General features: G+C 45.6%; 1 protein-coding gene across 3 annotated transcripts; it reads left to right on the forward strand.

The window, feature by feature from the left end:
* The first annotated feature begins 9905 nt into the window (after nt 1-9905).
* Nucleotides 9906-17982, forward strand: LOC307077979 (protein NLRC3-like). Of its 3 annotated transcripts, none has more exons than XM_079739500.1 (10): nt 9906-10004; nt 11382-11490; nt 11882-11963; nt 12176-12407; nt 12586-14332; nt 14847-15020; nt 15480-15653; nt 15786-15959; nt 16066-16112; nt 16290-17982. In XM_079739500.1, exons 2-10 carry the CDS (start codon nt 11423-11425, stop codon nt 16847-16849), a joined length of 3258 nt encoding a protein of 1085 aa, XP_079595626.1. In that variant the 5' UTR covers nt 9906-10004; nt 11382-11422; the 3' UTR covers nt 16850-17982. The 3 variants fall into 3 exon arrangements, with proteins under 3 accessions (XP_079595626.1, XP_079595628.1, XP_079595627.1); XM_079739502.1 differs by having other exon boundaries at nt 12212-12407; XM_079739501.1 differs by having other exon boundaries at nt 9925-10004; nt 11374-11490.
* The last annotated feature ends 72 nt before the right edge of the window (nt 17983-18054 follow it).

The raw sequence follows: 18054 nt of genomic DNA on the forward strand, positions 1-18054 counted from the left end.
TCTTCACGTCACACCTTCACACTGGCTCCCTCTTTTTCACACACACGCACACGCATACACACACACACACACACACACACACACACACGTACAGACACAGCTTCCAGCCCTGGAACCAGGGCTCCACCTGGCGATGAATTGAAACACAGAAACACTGGCACAAGCGTTCACAGGCAGCACTACATTAGAGAAGCACTGCATGGCACTGTCCTGTCAGTGTCCTGTCAGTGTCCTGTCTGTGTGTGCGACGGCTGAATGCTGATAAGGCTGTCCTCCGGTGTCATGCAGACCAGATTTAGTGAAACCATAGGACTACTCTCACTTGTGTGTGTTCTTTTAGCCACCTGCCAAGATGAGAAGCAGAGAAATGTAAATGGCAGTAATTGTGGCGGCAGGTGTATTGTGTGATATTGTTAAGCTGCTGAACTGCCTGCTTGTACAGTAAGGGCTGTCCTGACCTAATTGAATCCTTCTAGAAGCAATGTTGACTACATTCTGTCCCAATAGCCTACAGGTGATTTGGCTGGTATCTTAGTGTGGTTGTGTGTGAATGTGCGCATGTGTGGTATGTGAATGTGTGTGTGTTGGTGTGCTATAGAGCAGACTCCTGTGGATCCAACAATGCTGTTTCAATTAAACGGATCGGTTGAAGTTGAGATTAAACGCCCGAAACATGGCAGCTTCAGTCGTGTTAGCCGATGAAATGGTCTGCCAATAGAAAGCACCGGACAACACAGAAACACAGTTGTCTCATTGTTTCCTGCTCTGTGATCATCTTTTCCTCCCCTTGTGTTCTTTCCCCAAGTGAAAAGGGATTTGAACTATCTGTCTCCCTCACGGGTACCAACTCGCATGTTTCTGAATGGAAGTGACATTATTGATGAGCTCCACTATCACAAACCAAATGTTGACACTTGACTTGAGAGTTAGAAAGCATGAGGACAGAGGGATAGAAGAGGGAAGTTAGGACTGCTAGGATCCTCCCAAAATGCATGAACACACACACGCACGCACGCGCGCGCACGCACACACACACACACACACACAATGGTGATGTGTTGCCAGGTGGGCGTCCACACTTCCCCCCCCCTACAATTCAACATACGACAACCAAAGACGCTGTCGTCGCCACCCCATGCATACACTTTTGCTAAATAAATACATTGAACCATGTCCGTTGCATGACATTATATTATTGTAGACCCCAAACACAGATTTCTTTAGTTTTGTATTTGTGACAGCTTTACATATGGAGGTGAGGGGATAAGGTGGTGTCTCCTCTTGATGAAGTCCATGACATTGTTTCAGTGGTCGACAGGGGAGGAGTGGGCAGAGGGTCAGGGGGGCCTAGCAGAGGAGGAGGAGGAGGAGGAGGAGGAGGAAGAGGAGGAGGAGGAGGAGGAGGAGGAGGAGGAGGAGCGGCAGCAAGACGCAGAGCCAGCATGATAAGGTTCCACTGAGGTGGTGTTACATCTTCATACATCCATGAGTTAGGTAACATACTTTACATTACATCACCATAGTCCTGTACTATGTGGTGGGTCAGGGTGCGTATAAACTATGGTGCTTTAGTGAAGCGCAGTGCTATGGTTTAGAGAGGGAATTGTTTAAGTAAGGTGATGGTTTAAAGTTTAAGAACATATTTATAAGCTAAATCATATCAGTTTTACCAGCTAGTAACAGCATCCAACTGATCCTTCCTGTTTTCTATTAGCCAACATTTTTACAGTAAATGTTGCGTGCGCATTTGAGCATTTTGAAAAAAATGAAAGGAACACCTTTTATTGTGAGCATATTTGGACAATGCAGCCTGATTCTGATTGGAGAGGATCTGTGAGGCTGTACTTTCATCCCACTCTCCACTGCGAGCAAGTTAGTGTGTGTGCGTATGTTTTGTGTTTGTGTGTGTGTGTGTGTGTGTGTCTGTGTGAGTGTGTGCGTATGTTTGTGTGTGTGTACATGCTATGAATATGCAGATGTGCTCTTCTAAACATGACTATTCAGCTTCAATATCCACCCACACACAGTGATACGTACTCAGACTGGACAAATGCATCTACACAATGTGAATGCCTATGCGTTCATCACACAATTTAACAAACGCACACAGAAACACAAAGAAGATTAAAACAGCTGAGAAATGATAATGCTGTTTAGGGACACAGATTGTAGGCAGGAGACACTGGCTGGCAGGAGAGAGAGAGAGAGAGAGAGAGAGAGAGAGAGAGAGAGAGAGAGAGAGAGAGAGAGAGAGAGAGAGAGAGAGAGAGAGAGAGAAAGAAAGAGAGAGAGAGAGAGAGAGAGAGAAAAGAAGAAATATAGAGAGTGAGTGAGTGTGTGGGCTGACTTTTCACTCTGGTGCTATGGTTACCCTGCAGAGCTGCAGAAAACTATGATGTGGAGAAAGATGCTAGTAGCAGTCTATTATTTAGGCATCACAATTCTATTTCATAATTCCGTCACCAGTTCAAGATTCAGCATTGCAGCTTTGCATTATCTCCAAGCACTTACTACGGAGGATTAGAGAAAAGGAATGATGTTCTTCAGCTGAGCCTCTTGAAACGACTTGTTTCAAGTTTTTGTCATTGATTAGGTTATTGTGTTGGTTTGATATTGATTGAGTGGAAGTCCTTATCTCAACATCTTAAATAAGGTTAAGCAAACAAATAAATCGAATAGCAAGTCCTGTGGGAGGTCTTAATTAAATACAAATCAATATACATAGTAAATCAACTAAATTCATTGAATTAATTTATTAATTATTTTAAACATTCAACTCTCTCACAAGACACATACGCAATTAACTCAGGATTCAAATTAAAAAAAATAATAATAAAAAAATAAAAAATAATCATTATATCATAGTTGTATCACTATCATCTCTCATCTGAGTATTATAATAATTCAAAGTCAATTTGAATGCATTTATTATGAGGGAGTTTATCATTGTTATAAGGAATGATCCAGTTTACCACAAGTCTCTACAGATAACCTAACATCTAGTTTTCAACTTCGTATAGAAGGGAAATATGATGTCCACCTCACAGCCACACCTGTAAACCCACTGGATGTTTGGGTTATATTAATAAAATATGCTGATTCATTTCCCAAACTTGTCCAAAACAGTCTGTACCACTTATTGCAATACAGCTGGGATACTCTGTTCTCACTGTCACTAGACAATGAGTTCTGACACATCAGTACTGGACAAGTTCTAACAGGAAGAGTTTGGACAAAGACACTACAAGAAGACCTCAAGGAAGACCTCTAACAGGAAGAGTTTGGAGAGGAAGGAATCTAACAGGAAGAGTTTGGACAGGAAGGTTCTCTTACATGAAGAGTTTGGACAGTCACGACACAAATACCAGTCCCTCCAGAAAATTACCAGTCCCTCTAATTCAACGCATAATCAGCCAAAGTCCGCATATGCATGCGGGGGCCGCATTTTTTCAAATATGCCGCACTTTCACCGCATAAATTGCAGATTTCCGCGCAAAATATGCGGGGCTTGCATGATTTCATAATCCCCGCATTTTCGTTGCAAAAAAGTCATATATATCTTAGCAGAAAGTTGAAAAATGTTGCGTTTACTTCACACAAGAGCAGCATTTTTCCCCTGTTACCATGGGAACATTATGAAGTGACGTAATTACGCGACGCGAACGTCATCGAAAAGCTGCATTTTTCGCAAGTTCCCGCAAGATTTGTAAGTTCCCGCAATTTCATCGCATAAAATTGCATAAATATGCCGCATATTTCATCGCATTTTTTAAGAAAACGGGCCGCATAATCAAGGATTTTTGGCCGCAACAATCACAAAAAACGCCGCATTTTTCTGGAGGGACTGAAATACCTCTAACAGTAAAGGTTTGGACAGGAAGAGTTCAGAGAGGATAAGCTCTAACAGAAAGAATTCAGACAGGACCGTACAGGAAGGTTTCAGAAAGGAGAAGCTCTATCAGGAAGAGTTGGCTTACCTCAGCAGCCTCAGTACAATACGTGGTTGGACAGCATCAATACAGAAGCAGTTAGGCAGTTAGGTGTACAGGACGCATTCTGACGGGAAGCATTTGACTGAGAGTTGGGACGCACGCGGCTGATGTCGGACAGCCCTCCGGCTTAAGGCTGGGCCTACTCTTTGTTCCGTCAAAGCCTAGGACCGCCACACGCTATTCCCAAAGCAACGCTTCTGTCTTCGCTCCCCTGATAAATGGTCACCTCACTCCGGATCATGTGGGGCTTTTCATGCATCCAAAATACACTCCCCGCTCTACATGTTGAGGTTATTTTTAGATGTTCATTTTGTATGAAAGCAAAATGAACCCGCCGTCTTTCACAGTGTGACACCTTGCATTTTATTTGACACCGGTCTATGGAAGGCCGTCTAGTTCGGTAAAGCATTTGTTTTCATCAGCATTTCTGTCCACATTTGAAACTGCATCTCTTATCCATCTTTTTCTCCTCTAATTTCTATGGTTTCACAATACAACTGTGGGTGACACAACCATACAGTAACTATACATAGACAGATAAAAAGTTACACACACACAGAGACACACACACACAAACAAACACCACTGGCAGTCATTGATAGTTAGACAGCCAATCAAGAATCACATCCGGGAAATAAAGCAAGGATGAATGATATTCAGAAGATGTAATTGTTTTGACATAACAGAGAAAACACACACACACACATACAAACACACGTTCACAAAAAGGTAGATACATCCCATTCCATCATTTCCAAAGATTATTTACTCAAGCGCACCTGTCTGTCTGTCTGTCTGTCTGTCTGTCGGTTCTGTCTGTGGCTGCTGCACTGGGCATGCCTCTGAATATAGGCTGTGTCCTAGTTTTTTCAGGACCTACATTCATTTGATCTGCTTTATTCAGGCATCTTTCTGTGTCCTCCACGGATATGCCAACTCTGCAAAGAAACAGTCCCTGACTTCATCTTTCCACTCATCAATCTTCAAAGCTAAGAGGATAAAAACAAATGTCCAAGACCTTTGATTGAAGCGGAAAAATAGTCAGAGCTGACCGGACATGGGCTAGAGAAATCAAGAATTCACTTGCTGATATTTAAGCCCCTTGAATAAGCAACGATGAACAATATTCAAAAGGCTAAATAGTTTTGTCCTACAGAAAGAAAGGTACCCTAACTCCCACACGAGAAGAAGGATTCTCTGCTCACTGGCCTGACTGGCCTATTGGAACTGGTGGCTCACTGGCCTGACTGGCCTATTGGAACTGGTGGCTCACTGGCCTGACTGGCCTATTGGAACTGGTGGCTCACTGGCCTGACTGGCCTATTGGAACTGGTGGCTCACTGGCCTGACTGGCCTATTGGAACTGGTGGCTCACTGGCCTGACTGGCCTATTGGAACTGGTGGCTCACTGGCCTGACTGGCCTATTGGAACTGGTGGCTCACTGGCCTGACTGGCCTATTGGAACTGGTGGCTCACTGGCCTGACTGGCCTATTGGAACTGGTGGCTCACTGGCCTGACTGGCCTATTGGAACTGGTGGCTCAGGATCCTCGAGTGGGGGGGGACAACCCAGGAGTGGTCCACAGATTCTTTGGGGTCCACTAATTGGCGGTTTGAAGGTTATCACATGTTATATACTGTGCTTTTATTGCAGTTCCCAAAGCTGTGGCTAAGCCAGATCAGGCACTCAGCAGCAAGGTCCCACAGCAAAACATTCACCGGCTAAACCGAATGTCCTGTATTGTGACGGCAGCCCTATGGTTAGCTATGAAAAGTAGATGTCATATCATTTAACTTGCAACTATTCTGCATAAATAGGGATGTTAACAATGTTTTGGAAAATAAAAGCATTTGATTGATGATGAAAATGTTGAAGAGCAGTAAAAAAAAAAAACACCTTGATACAGAGAAGAGAGTGAGTACCTCCCGAGAGCATGGGGCAAGCCTTCAATTATGTTTGGCTTGAGACTTGAGACTTGATGACTAAAGAGGAGAACTGGTAGCACAGAGCAATACTGGTGAGGTTCATTGTATGTGTGTGTGTGTGTGTGTGTGTGTGAGAGAGAGAATTGTATCGTGTGTAAGGTATTTGTATTTGAATAGCCAGATAATACGGATTTGTTATGTCTCTCTGCTCATTTGCTTGGATGCTCCCCTGCTTTGCATAGTACGGTTCAGAGAAGCTGAGAATTAGCTTTGAAATGTCTCATAAAGCAGATATTGATTCCCATGTTTAATATATGCAGGGACAGCAGTAAGGTGAGATGTTTCCTCCTACGCAGAGAGAACAAAATCTCCAGGCTGAAAAATCAACACTGTAATGTAGCCATGTCAGATGATGATGAACATAATCTCCTCTACCAGTACCATCTTCTACAAACGTAAATATATATATTTTTTTTATATTTATATATTTCTAAAGAGAAACCAGAACAGTTTTACCCAGTTAAAACTGAAACTTTTCTAAGGCCCAAATGAAGACGAAGACGATGAAGTTTATCCATCTCTACATGCTGATTGGCTGTCCAGTGATTGACCAAACCTGTTCCTTGTTTCAGATGTACTGAGGGGGGCATGCAGGCACTGCAGGAATAACTAAACCCATGCTGTGACATTGCCAGTAGCAATAACATAGCCACTGCTTGGCAGTAGTAGGATACTAATCAGTGCTACTAACTCATTGAATCACATATTCAATAAATGTACACAAATTGGGGACTAAACTGTACAACAAGATGGACTTTTCTGGTGTACAATCCCCTGCATGTGAGGAATGGTTCTCTTAAGGATTTGATGATGATGGTTAAAGTTCAAATGGTTACAGTCAAGTTACATTCAGGTAAATGTATGGCTTTTTGTTTTAAGTTAACAAGCAGGCTTTCCCCTCACATGAGTGTAGAAGTAGGTCAGTCTGAAGGCTATAATCTACACCCTACCTCAGAGTGAATCCCCCATCTTCTATCCAAGTATAATACTCACAGTTTTTACCTTCCCTGTTCCCTTAAGGGCTAAGATGACCCTCTCTTGACATGCAACAGAATTTTTTAAATAATTGTACATTTAATTCCACAAGGATACATGGACAAATAAACTGATTAAATTATTCAAGTCAAGTTCCTCATAATTGACCATCAATATTAAGAAATGTAACTAACAGCCCCAGAGAGACTCCTCCAGATAGAGATGAAGTTGACATAACAGCCCTGCATCGGTGAGACAGCACGATGTTCTAGCCCTCATACTGGAGAATAGAGGCTACATTATATAATAAATATACTGCCCCCACCTATGCAGAAAAGCCTGGAGTGGAATACCAGTCGCCCACAGCCAGCCTCAAACATATAGTTCTGTATTGACTGACGTGATGACAAGCAATTAGTTACAATTCCAGAGGTAGTTCTGCATGTTTCTACATATATAGCTGTCACTGGCCAGGAGTCCAAAGTCTGTTTAGCCTTTAAAGCTATAATGCACAGCAGTATCATACATGATATCGATTTGATTGTGTAATACCCAGTCTGTACCGGTACCTTGACAACAGTTTCGTCTCTCGGTCCGCTCTCTCTCCCTAATACTCTCAGATACTCTGTCACACACACACACACACACACACACACACACACACACACACACACACACACACACACACACACACACACACACACACACACACACACACACACACACAGTCACTCACCTGTGTTTGACTTGGTATATGTATCCCCAGATTCACTGCTGGGGAAGAACAAGTAACCCCAGCCAGGAGAAAGTGGTGAGAGGCTTGCGCTGTCCAATTCCTTGTCCTGCTTCCTTCCTTCCCTTCAGCCAGCTCCTTCCATTCCATCAGTTGTCAGGAAGGAGTGAAGATGAGGCGAAGGAGCTGCTGATTTAGATCGTCTGCCCCATTAACTCACATGTGGGCATGTTCTGTTCTCCCCTCTCCTAGACGTTTCCGTCTCAGTGAACAACCTCCCAGGCTAGCGGCAGCACCAGTGACACACTGCTGCGCGCTCCACCGCAGGAGCCCGGCCGTCAATCACTCAGGCAACCGTGGAAACCACCAAATCCCGCCCCCCTAGCCATCGCTGATTGGTTGCAAGGCGGGGGCACAGAAGTCAGAAGTGGTTACCGGCACAGCCCCGGCGTGATTGTGTGTAAAGGCAAAATAAACACTTGTGGATCACATAATGCCATCACTCCCTGTCCCTCCCTCCTCCCCAGTGCTGCCTTTGTGTTTTACTCTCCCCTGGTCCTGCTCATCCTCTCCCTCCTTCCCCATGCATGGCTTCTTCCAAGCCTGCCGCTTTATTTTGCAGTTGCTTAGCAACAGACAGTGTGAATATGTGAGCGTGCGTGTTGCAGAGGGACAGAGGAGAGATGCGCACTCAGAGAAAGAGTGGAATTCCTGCACTCATGCTCCGTGTCTCCCTCCTCCTCCTCATCCTCTTCCTCCTCCTACTCCTCCTCCTCCTCCTCCTCCTCCTCCTCCTCCTCCTCCTCCTCCTCCTCAGCATCCTCCTTCACCTCCCTCCCTCACCAGCCTCTTCCTCCTCCTCTCCTCCCCCTCCTTCTCCTCCTCCTCCTCCTCCCTCCTACTCTCCTCCTCCTCCCTCCTCCTTGGCCGCTGTCAGAGGTGTGATTGGTATGTGAACGTTCTGGCTTTCAGCAGCTGTGCAGACTGTTGCTGCTCCATAGATGCTAGGATACATCACCTCAATACAGCACATAATGAAGCCGGTCCATGAACAGCTATACATGTTATTATTCTGCTGAATAAAGGCATACATACTCATAGTAATATACCCTCATAGACAGTATAATTACATTAAGCTTGATAAGGTGAGAAATACCAGGAATTTATTTTGGGATGTGTTTTAGCCCGTTCATTCACTGATTTAACTCGTTTGTGGACGATTACCGCCTCCTACTGGTAGCCCAAAGCTTCACAGGTTAATGGAAAGTGAAAGATTAAACATTACAATGTGTACAATTCACTCAACAGAAATATTATCGGAGACAGAATTATGAAAGAAACTCGAATGTAAACTGACCCAAGGGGTCACAAGATATCAACATGTTTATCATTATGCTGAACATGAGCATATCCTACTGATGGCTCATTAACCACGATGTTAACAAGGAGCTGGTAGTGCAACACCTACATGGCCCTGCTGGTACACCGTTTGTAAGCAGGAGTTTAGAGTGAAATGGCATAACTAATATAAAGGCTAATCAAGGAACAGGTCAACATTGTCACACAGCCGTTGAACTGAGTTACTATGACTTGTATTCAGTCGTTTTTATTAAGGCTTGGTCGGTCAGCCCTCCAACATGACATTTCGATTGTGATCTTGATGCAGAGACGACTCTGCCCGTCTTATTTTGTTGTTGTTTCCTCTCCCGTACATAGGTTCATCAGCGCCCCCCCGGGCCTGGAGGATGAAGCGCGGTGGAATCAGATTTAGTTCTCTTTTCTAAACGAAAATGTATTTTTGGCACTGGAAACAACAATAATATTTTTTACAGTATGATAAAAATGTGTAGGCTTTATAGACTTTGTAGGTTTTTTCTGAGTTGCCTTTATTATTAATTTCATAAAGTGATATATATGTCCACATGCAAACTGATTGTCATAAATTAAGTAGGGGCCAGTGGCTGTGGCTTCTCCATGGACCTATTAAAGAAGGGATCTCACTACAACTTTTAACTAGGAAGAGACAGTGGACAACGTTGCCAGATTGGGACTTATTTCCCGCCCAATCTGGCCCAATCTGGCAACACTGACGCTCGATAAACTGGTTGGCACAACAGGGTAATAATGAAGAGAGGGAGGGAGACACCGTTCGCAATCATTGGATGAGGGCAGAGGGGGCGGGGCCAAAAGAACAGCTCTCCCTCTCCTTTTTTTGACTCCTTGTTTAGCACAGGTTGACGAGTCGGAGCACGATACTTTCGTTTTACTTTTGTCGGACGGTAGGAAGTGGCCTTATTTCACCCCACGGAATCATCCAGGTAGCCCCCACTTCACGTAATACAGCCACTGTAGAAGTTAGTTTGTGTATTACGGATTGTATTGTATCGTATTGTATAGGATTCGGTAGGCTACGTACAGGCTGTCGGTGGAGTCAGAAACCCGTCAAACTAGAACTGTTATCAGGCTTTATGTGGTGTGGCCCTGGTATTTTAAACGGTGTCACTTTGTAGTTCCTGTCGGTTTTAAAGAGAACACGGAGTTGTTTTAGCACGTAGAGCAGCAGGATGTGATCGACGAGGAAGGGTCTCCGTATTTCCGCATACTGGAGTCCAACTGCGTCGTCCTCTCGTCCACTACTAACTACCAACCAACTAACTAGTCGACAAACTAACTCGTACGAAGTCAATACTACATGCAGCTCAATGAGAAGAGCCGCCTCTAACTATGCCCAGAATATGACCATTTCCTTACTCCAGCGACACTAAATTACCCTGCCCAGGTGCTGCGAAACTTTTGAGAGAGTGAGGATGATGAGCCATCCTAGATAACATCTAACCTTTGAGGCCATCTGTTATATGGAGCATGCAAAGTGTGTACCTGTACTTCGTTCCTCAACTCAGGGTTATTAAAACCGGCCAATGAGCACAGCAGACATATATGGTTCGTTGGGGCACAGCCACACTTAAGGTTTGACAAGCTAGACGGAATCAGGCTGCTGATGAGAACGAAGTTTTGGCCTGAGTGTCTTAGCCATCCACTGGACGTGCATGTTACCACGCCTTAACTAGCTGGTGAACCCTAGTTCTAAGTAATGACAAACAACTCTGGCCTATAATATTTCCCTTTTCGAGGCAGAGAACACTTATATATCTCCCAGCAACAAAAACAACGTTTTTTAATGCTTTTCTGATGGTAAATCATGACGTATTTGTTCAGTTTACTACCATAAAAAATCACTTAACACAGAATTTTAAAAAGTGTCATGCATGTCTTATAGCACTAATGCTTAAGTTTTCAGTTGTTACCTCATTATGATTCCCCTCTGATTATAGCTTTTTGTCCTGTATTCGTGTTATTACAAAGATGTATGTGTTGACCGCACTCGTATACAGCCACTAGAAATGCAATGATTGTCGTGTTACAGATATGGCATTTATTTCTAACATTGATGAAACACAATCACTTCACTACACAATCACTTCACACAATCACTACAGCGTAACGATTCCTCACTGCAGGTTGTCTACCGTCTCTTGGCAGCCTCTTAGGAGGACCACGTTGTTATAAAAATAATATTTTGTCGGCACACTACCATTTGAAAACACATTGCTGGCTTCCATTCTTTGTTGAACGTGAGCCGGAGGTTGACGTCAAAACGATTGAACATGAGAATTGTTCTTCCCGGAGTTCATTAGGTGCCGCCGCTTGAACCTGACCTGGGTTGAGACGCGCAGTCATGGCAAGCAACTCCTCCATGGATCCGCCCACACTCTCTGAGGATGGCTGTCCCTGCAACAACAACCGGTACGAGACGGCCTCTCTCTCCCAGCATCGTGTCAACTAGTACTACTACTCGGGTCGGCTGGTAACCGCAAGGTTGCTGGTTCGACCCCCAGCTCCTCCTAGCTGAGTGTCGAGGTGTACCTGGGCAAGGCACCTGACCCTAACTGCTCCAGACGTTGGCTGTCGCCTTGCGTGGCTGACGCCGCCGTCGGTGTCTGAATGTTTGCATGAATGTGATTGTGAGGCACTATTGTAAAGCGCTTTGGGTGGCCTGTGGTTACAAAAATGCGCTATATTAGATGCAGTCCATTTACCCATCCATGGCAGTACAGTGGTCCAGTAGCTCGTGTTTCTACAAAGAGTCGCCGCCCCCAGTGTGTTTGTCTCTAAAGTCCCTCTGCTCCATCCACAGACCCCTCCAGGAGGGGTCGGAGGTCGCGCTCCCCGAGCAGTCGGAGTCGGAGCGGCAGCAAGCCATGGAGGCCATGTTTGAGGTGGGTCGCAGCGCAAAGCAGACATCTGACCTACGATGTATCAGAAGAGACACTGAGGGTTTGGGGATCTTATGAATGATGTATTAATGAAAGCAGAATAGACAGGAAGTATATATCCATAGATGATGCATAGCATTAACACAAACGTTCTAATCTATAATTCTAATCAGGACATTAAAAGTTCTTGGGTCATCACTGTTATTTTTGTCTAGCAACGCAAGGGGCAGATCATCTCTTTTGTGATGAAGGAGCTGCACAAGATGGGGAAGTTCATGGGGGTCAACGCGCCAGAGGGCGGCGAGGAGCCCCGCGAAGAGCCCGAAGAAGAGTCCGACAGCGAGGACAGCGACCTGACGCGGGGCGCCAGAGACGAAGTGGTGAAGCTGGCCCTGGGCTTCCTCAGGAACATGAACCAGGACGAGATCGCTGAGAACGTTCACAGCAGTAAGATTCTTATGTTCCCCCCCCCATCATCCCCCCCAGCAAACCCCCTATTTCAGATGGAATTAGAACCATGACGTAATATGAATGCGTTTCCATTCACCAATGTTGATCCTAACAGAAAGGGGAGATATATATTTTTACTAATGATGTCTTCTTCTCTGTTTGTTTTTCCATACAGAAACCCTCGCTGTTTCTTGCCAACGTAATCTCAAATCTAGTCTGAAGGCCAAGTCCCACTCTCTGTTTGCATCCTTTTTTAAACAAAGACATCCAATCATTTACAATCCACTCTATGTGTCAGAGAGCAGTGGGGATCTCAACCACGCACCAGATATCAGAGCCATTGAAGGATTCACCTTGGAATGTTCCGAGATCTTTATACCCTTACCAGGAAAAGATCAACCGATCAGAACAATGTTGACCACGGGAGTCTCTGGCATCGGTAAAACTGTTTTCATACACAAGTTCATCATGGAATGGGCCGACGGGACAGCCAATCAGAATGTACATTTCGTGTTTCCTTTCTCGTTCAAAGAACTAAGTTTGCTCAGAGACAGGAAGTCCAGCCTAGTGGAACTTCTTCATCACTCATTTTACGTCACGAAAAAAGCTGAAGTGGACAACTTTGACAAGTACAGAGTCGTGTTCATCCTGGACGGTCTGGACGAGTGCCGGCTCTCCCTGGATTTTAAGAACAATGAGATCTGTACAGACGTCAACCAAACGGTCTCGGTGGACGCGGTGCTGACCAACCTCATCCAAGGAAACCTGCTTCCCTCCGCTCGTATCTGGATAACCACACAGCCGGCAGCGGCGGTGATCAACCTGATCCCTCCAGAGCACGTGGACATGGTGACGGAGATGAGAGGCTTCACCGACCAACAGAAGGAAGAGTACTTCAGGAGCAGGTTCAAAAAGAAGCGGCTAGCCAGCAAAATGCTCACCATTATCAAGACATCGCAAAGTCTGTACAACATGTGTTGTGTCCCGTCCTTCTGCTGGATCACCGGCACTGTTCTGGAGCATGCCATCGCAACCGCCCCGAGTTACACAATGCCCAAGAACGTGACTGAAATGTACATCCACTACCTGGCGTCTCACTGTCTGCCGGGTAACGCAAAGAATCACGCTAAGCTTCGGGCAGATCCAAACTGGAATACCAAAATCAGGAAGCTCATTATGGCCTTGGGAAAGCTGGCGTTTGACCAGGTGAACAAAGGCATCATGATCTTCTACGAAGAAGACCTGCAGGAGTTTGGTGTGGATATCAAAGAGGCTCAGATGTACCCAGGAATCTTCAACCACATCTTTAAAGAGGAGCGGGAGCTCTACCACGACGAAGTGTTCACCTTTGGCCATCTGAGCCTCCAGGAGTTCCTGGCTGCGGTCTACGTGTTCGCTGCCTTCATCAACACGGGAGTCAATCTGCTGTCGTTGACCCAGCCCACGATGGTGCGGGGACAGCTCCCCGACGTGCGCCTCATCTACCAGAGCGCCATCGACCAGGCCTTGATGTGTGATAACGGACACCTGGACTCGTTCGTGCGCTTTGTGCTGGGCCTCTCGGTGCAGTCCAACCAGACGCTTCTCAGAGGCGTGGTGAAGCAGACCACCTCGATGACCAATCAGAACACCATCCACTACGTCCACAAGAGGATCCGAGAGAACGTGCCTCCGGAGAACATCGTCAAGCTGTTCCACTTCCTGCGGGAGATGAACGACCCGATGCTGGTGGTGGAGATGCAGCAGTATCTCAGAGCCTGGCTCTCCAGGGAGACCCTGGCCCCTGCCCAGTGGTCCGCACTGATCTTCCTTATACTGTCTTCAGAGATGGATCTGGCCCTGTTTGACCTCAAGAAGTACACTGCCTCAGAGGACACTCTGCGGAGACTGCTGCCGATAGTCAAAGCCTCAAAAATATCTCTGTAAGTGAGCGGAACATTTAAGTAGTAACACATTTATAATCGTTACTCAAGACATTTTATAACATCAGGTGTGAGTGTGGTTAGCCATTACAAGCCGTTTGAAAATGTACAGCTTCTGACATCACACGTGGCCGTGTCCACCTAGATGTGTGACGGATAGATGAGCAACGTTTGCTACAGTCCACTGGGTAGGCTGGTAAGACTGATCTATCCAGCACACATCTAGGTGGACACGCCCACCTGTGTTGTCAGAAGCTGCACATTTTCAAAAACGGCTAGTGATGGCTAATCACACTCACACCTGGTGGTATAGTATGTCCCCTTTAATACCTATATCACTACAGTGCACCTCACACACCTCAGCACTGCTAATGGAATAAGTCCTCGGGGAAACGACTGAATATATTTATAATCAAAACAAATGTGAATGTTTAACGTAATTCACTCACTCAACTCTGTGATCAATATTTCAAAGTGTGTGTGTGTGTGTGTGTGTGTGTGTCCTTGTTTGAAGCCTAAACGGCTGTAACCTGTCGGAGGGCTGCTGTGAGGCCCTCTCCTCCGTCCTGAGCTCCGTCTCCTTCAGTCTGAGAGAGCTGGACCTCAGCGCCAACGACCTGCAGGACGCCGGGGTGAAGCTGCTGTCTCCCGGCCTCAGGAGCGCTCACTGTAAACTGGAGACCCTGAGGTAGGTTTTACACAAATCATAAACCATGTGACAACCTGTCATTTGCAACATCCTAACAAATGAACAATTTACATTATTCCCAATGATATTTCTCTGCATGTCCACACATTTGTTTTAATAAACAACTTGTAGACTGCTATTTCAGTCATAATCATCAGTCTTGAATCAAGCTCATGTCCATGTCTGGAAACTTCTGTAACTTTTTTAATTATTTAAATCTTCTCCTAAATCACGGAAGAGAATTTGTTTCTCAAGTTCTAAAAAAAAAAAAAAAGGAACAACTCTGTCTCACGACTTAGCTGATGCTGTATACTCCTAGAGTTAGACCTAAAGGCTCAAAGTACACGCTTTTAACTTGCTGTCTGTTTTTCTGTTTCATATGCTTATGTAAAACAATTGGGGCAAATGTAAAATAAATATAAAATCTAACTGAATATACTAATGGTTTCATTTGTACAGGTTGAAGAGCTGTAATCTGTCGGAGGCGTCCTGTGAAGTTCTCGCCACAGTCCTGAGCTCAGAAGCCTGTAGTCTGAAGGAGCTGGACCTGAGCACCAATAACCTGAGGGACTCGGGAGTGAAGCTGCTCTGTGCCGGACTGGAGAGTTCCCATTGTAAACTGGAAACTCTGAGGTCAGTTTTACACCTGTGAATGCACAAAATCAGCGCAGGCTACGTTATTGACATGTGGTGCATTATTGACATGTATGTAAACGCGTTCCAATGACATTGTCTTTTGTTTGTCGGCGGTGTCTGGCTGTGCAGGTTGTCCGGCTGCCTGGTCACCCAGGAGGGCTGTGCTTCTCTGGCCTCGGCTCTGAGCTCCAACCCCTCCCATCTGAGAGAGATGGACCTGAGCTACAATCACCCAGGGGACTCCGGAGCTACGCTGCTCTCTGCTGGCCTGGAGGACCCAAGCTGGAGACTGCACACACTCGGGTAAGAAGAGGCCATCGGTGAATTGTGGATGAATGTTTGCACTTCTTCAACGATTATGTTTATCAATGTCCCATGTTTTCTGACTTTGTCCCCCCTCCCCTCCCAGTGTGGAGCACAGTGGAGAGCAGCGGCTTAAGCCTGGTCTGCTCAAGTGTAAGTAACTACAGTATCTAGTTTATCTAAACGCCGGGTGCCCTCTCATTCCATCCCTAATCCAGATGATGGCAGAAGCCATTTGTCTTCACCAAATCTCTTTAAATGACCTAACCAATCAGGGTTATCCCCGCCCCCAAAAAAACCAGCATGTGGCCGTCTTGTCTCCCCCACCAGATGCCTGTGAGCTGACCCTGGAGCAGAAGTCTGCGCACCGGAGGCTGTGTCTGTCTGCCGACGGCCGAGGGGTGACCCTGGTGAACGACAGGCAGCGCTGTGCCCGCCACGCCGACCGCTTCGACTACAGCCGGCAGGTGCTCTGCCGGGAGGGCCTGAACGGCCGCTGCTACTGGGAGGTGGAGTGGACGGGGCTGGTCTCCGTCGGCGTCACCTACAAGGGCATCACCAGGAAGGGGGAGAGCCTGGAGTGCTGCCTGGGAGGGAACGAAGAGTCCTGGAGCCTGTACTGCTCCCCGGACCACTACACGGCCGCCAACAACCAGAAGGGAACGCTGGTGTTCGTCCCACCACCGCCAGCGCTGAAGACAAGCTCGGGCTCGGAGAGGGTGGGGGTGTTCCTGGACTGGCACGCCGGCACGCTGTCCTTCTACAGAGTGTCCTCCGGCGTGCGGAGACACATCTACACCTTTCAGTCCAGATTCACCGAGCGGCTGTACCCCGGCTTTGGCTTCACGCCGTGTGCCTCTGGGTCCTCTGTGAGCCTGTGTCAGCTCTGAACACATCCGCAGACCGGCACCAAGGTACACGCATCAATATAATGATCACAAACTCGACTTATAAAGCGCCTTACATCAGGAACCATGGGGCTTTTTTTCACAAGAAGACTCAGAATACCAGAATACTATAAACTAAAATAACCTGTCCACAAACTAGTGCGCAACAGCACACTAACGTACAGTCCGTCACACACAATTACCCAAGTGATATAAGTCATTCATTAATTTCAAAAAGGCTCAGGTGTCAGTATTTGTCAGCCTGTGTTAATGATTAGAGATTCGAAGAGTTTTATTGATTAATTGCTCAGAAAACAGATGAAAACATGCATTACTAGTAATGTTATTAACCCTTTCTAACTCTCTTTTTTTTACCAAAACAATCCTTTCAATCATAAAACGGCCAGGGTCTTCCAATTCCAGTACAAGTTCAAGCCCGCTTGCTTCAGCTGTCTGCTCTGGTCTGTCCATAGTCTGAGAGGGGCGGTCTTATTATTACCGGCCCATCAAATGATTGTACTTCCGATCTGTTTGACTCTTTATAACAAATTATAAAATCAACAATTAATGCTTTTTCGATTTTACTTCTAGAACTAGGAAAAGATAAGCCTTTGTATTATAAATACAGATTCTTCTATTATCTTTAACTCCCACGGCACTGCAGAGGCAGTGGGAAAAGCTTTGCCAAAGCCAGATATGATTATTTTATTGGGTCACGAGAAAGGGCCGCGGTCTGAGAGTTGACATCTGGAAGGGATGGAGGTCTGTGGGGTGGAGGGAAGTGACACTATGGCCGCGGTCGGGGCCTCATGGCTCCTTTGCTTTACCAAAGTAAAACGTTTTTTTCACAGTGAAACATTTAAAATAATGTTGGCATTCAAAAGATCAAATGAAGGAGATGTTCATCATGGAGTAACCAAATTATCTGTGTTGATGATTAACAGGGTAATTCGGTTTTTCAAAATTTAGTTTTTGTTTGGTGAGGTCCTCTGCTCTTAATATGAATGTGTTTTTTGTTTTTACAGAAATATAGGTCTATTTTCTGCTTTAATATACATTTTTGCATTATTGTACATTACTTTTAAATGATTTAAATCCTGGTAACAAAATGTTTCTTATTAAAAAGTGAAAGTCGACTGTAGTTTGGTTTCCTTGGCTGAGCTTGTCCTCAGAACGTTTCTTTGTGTGTGCTTAATATGCATAGTAGA

This window comes from Pollachius pollachius (assembly GCF_949987615.1).
Source record: "Pollachius pollachius genome assembly, chromosome: 7".
Taxonomy (NCBI): domain Eukaryota; kingdom Metazoa; phylum Chordata; class Actinopteri; order Gadiformes; family Gadidae; genus Pollachius; species Pollachius pollachius.

What these genes read in the sequence shown, in the direction of transcription:
- LOC307077979 (XM_079739500.1), top strand. Translation starts at nt 11,423, where the DNA reads ATGGCAAGCAACTCCTCCATGGATCCGCCCACACTCTCTGAGGATGGC. An exon ending in CCATGGAGGCCATGTTTGAG is followed by an intron (nt 11,964 to 12,175) that starts GTGGGTCGCAGC and finishes ATTTTTGTCTAG; the next exon opens with CAACGCAAGGGGCAGATCAT. An exon ending in CGCTGAGAACGTTCACAGCA is followed by an intron (nt 12,408 to 12,585) that starts GTAAGATTCTTA and finishes TTTTCCATACAG; the next exon opens with AAACCCTCGCTGTTTCTTGC.